This window comes from Dendroctonus ponderosae, unplaced genomic scaffold, assembly GCF_020466585.1.
Source record: "Dendroctonus ponderosae isolate FM_Combo_2020 unplaced genomic scaffold, Dpon_F_20191213v2 Dpon_F_20191213_3, whole genome shotgun sequence".
NCBI lineage: Eukaryota > Metazoa > Arthropoda > Insecta > Coleoptera > Curculionidae > Dendroctonus > Dendroctonus ponderosae.
Window position 1 is genome coordinate 16,854,695 of NW_026018508.1, and position 2,141 is coordinate 16,856,835.

Below are 2,141 nucleotides of genomic sequence, written 5' to 3' on the forward strand. Positions count from 1 at the left end.
ACCATTCGAGCCACAGAATTCGTTTTGGCATCGTTGGATAGAGAATTGAATTGACCCCCTCCTGGATCCGCCCTTGGTTGAGTTTCTCCATGGCTTTGAGGCCGCTTTCAAGCAACTTTGATACAGTCGATACAAGTGGAAAACATTGAAAGCTATATAGGTACTCACCTTCCTAATGATCAGTCTGGGTAGTGCCATGCCTGTAACAGAACAAACAAGCTTGACAGTGGCCCCATAATGAATATAACCATCTCGAACTTGGAATTCTTCGCTCTCCGACTCGTTGTCATCCAGTAAATGGATGGTGAACGCGCCCCATTGAGTGGAACTGGCATGGAAATGTCCATTTTCCACATGCAAATACCTGGTGGAAACTGTTTGGGATCGCAGCCGATTGAACAGAGCCACTTTGGTGCCGCTCGCTATACAAAGATCTGCATTCTTGAGGCTCTGTTTCTTTTTCGAGGGTTTCGATATCACTTTGATCCGCTTGCTCTGAAACACCCCAATATCGTGCCCGGAACCGTAAAACATTTTCACTGACAACATAAAGTGTTTTCTCTTGTCCGAGTCGGAAATGTAAAGAGTCTTTGCTGCACAGTACTGCTTGCCATTGTTCAGATCCAGTTGCTGCATGTCCTGATCGGAGTTTCCAATGCCAATGAATGCACACAGTTGCGAGTTGGTTTCCGATTCGCCCTCTCTGAGCATTTGCTCCTGTCGCAGCCTCCAGCCGTCTCCAAACAGGTAAATGCACGGAGGAGGACAGAAGAACCTCTTTTCATTGCCGTAGGATTTCTGAGCCACTTTGGCGTGAAGGATCACGATCACCATATCAGACCTTTCGCGAAGATACTTCTCCATGGCCTCCCGAGTGAGTCGCCGGTCTTCTCCTCGGTAGCCCCCCGGGACTACGGCCCCAGCAAACCGGGAGTACATGGCAGCGTGTTGGGGTGGAGGAGTTGGAGGCGATTGGGCATGGGCTATGCCAGGCAAACCGTACTGGTGAGGCATTTTCCGATGTGAAGTTGGGGCGCTTCACTGCACTTCACTCAACTGGGGCCCCGCATTTGCAGCATGCTTCTTCACAGGGGCACTTTCACTCAAGCCGACCTGCCAAAACACTAAACACAGATTCACAAACTGAAAGCCGACTCTTCCTCACGGCTACTGCGGGACGTGAGAACTAAAAGCTGTTTATTTCCCCTTCTTTTTATGCCATCATGTCTGGCACATTTCGTGTCCTCCGTTTTGAAAAACACCTGTTTGGCACTTCCATTTTCCGACACTGCCGCCAACCTTCGAAACCTATTGTTTACTGTTCGCTATTTTGCATTTTGCGCACTAAATAGTTAAATTATGGGAGTACTCCTTCGGCCCTGAATATGAGGAGAAGCTCAGAATTTTTTCAAATAATTTAATAATTGAGAAATCAGCTTCTAACTAGGCTGGATAATTTTTGTCATGTTGGCCATACACCCAGAGTGTGGCTGATCGATGATACGAGGGGCGCACCTTACGTATATTTTACGCTCTATATTTTACATCTCAAAAAACAGTAGACTTTTTCGATTTAACAAGCACCCAAATAATAATCTAAGTTTTTTGTTTCTAGTAACTCTCAAATTTTCAACAATTTTCTACGTTGCCGCTTATTCCGTTTACCTAGTTTATCTCAAGCTTTTTGGCAACTTTCTGGTGACTCAACAAATGTCGTTTCTTTTTTTCATAATTTTTGACTGCACGTTTTCCACCAAGAAAATAACACACTTTAACGCTCACAGTTACAGGGGTGGATCCAGCTTTAAAGTCAGGGGGGGTTGAATTCAAGAAGTTTTAGGTTTGCGTGGTTTTTTTTGAGTTGCAAAATCCACTTGAACGTGACGCTGCTTTTTTCGAAGTTTCTCAAGAACCATTCTAGCCACAGAATTCGTTCTGGCATCGTTGGATAGAGAATTGAAAAGTCGATTCAGTTGTAACATCGTTAGTGAGGAAATTCGAATAGTTTTGGCCCAGAAAGCGAAATTTGAATATCAGACACTTAGATGCAAGATTATGCCAAAATTCCATGTTTTCCGTCCCATTTTTGCTCATATCTCGGAGGCAAAATGAGCAAGAACGCTCATTTGTACATCATTCTA

The 2,141-nt window shown here is 44.7% G+C and overlaps 1 protein-coding gene across 2 annotated transcripts in view; it reads right to left on the reverse strand.

Annotated features, from left to right (window-relative positions):
- LOC109533756 (suppressor of hairless protein) overlaps positions 1–2,141 on the reverse strand; it is a 7,357-nt gene that overhangs the window by 3,831 nt on the left and 1,385 nt on the right. Inside the window, exon 1 of one of the 2 annotated variants that reach the window (XM_019899161.2) lies at positions 169–1,319. The exons of the other annotated variant lie outside the window; for it this stretch is intronic. Coding sequence (XP_019754720.1) covers positions 169–1,014 — 846 coding nt within the window. The 5' untranslated portion in view covers positions 1,015–1,319. Of the gene's footprint in view, positions 1–168; positions 1,320–2,141 lie in introns of those variants that run through there. 2 annotated transcript variants of the gene reach the window in all.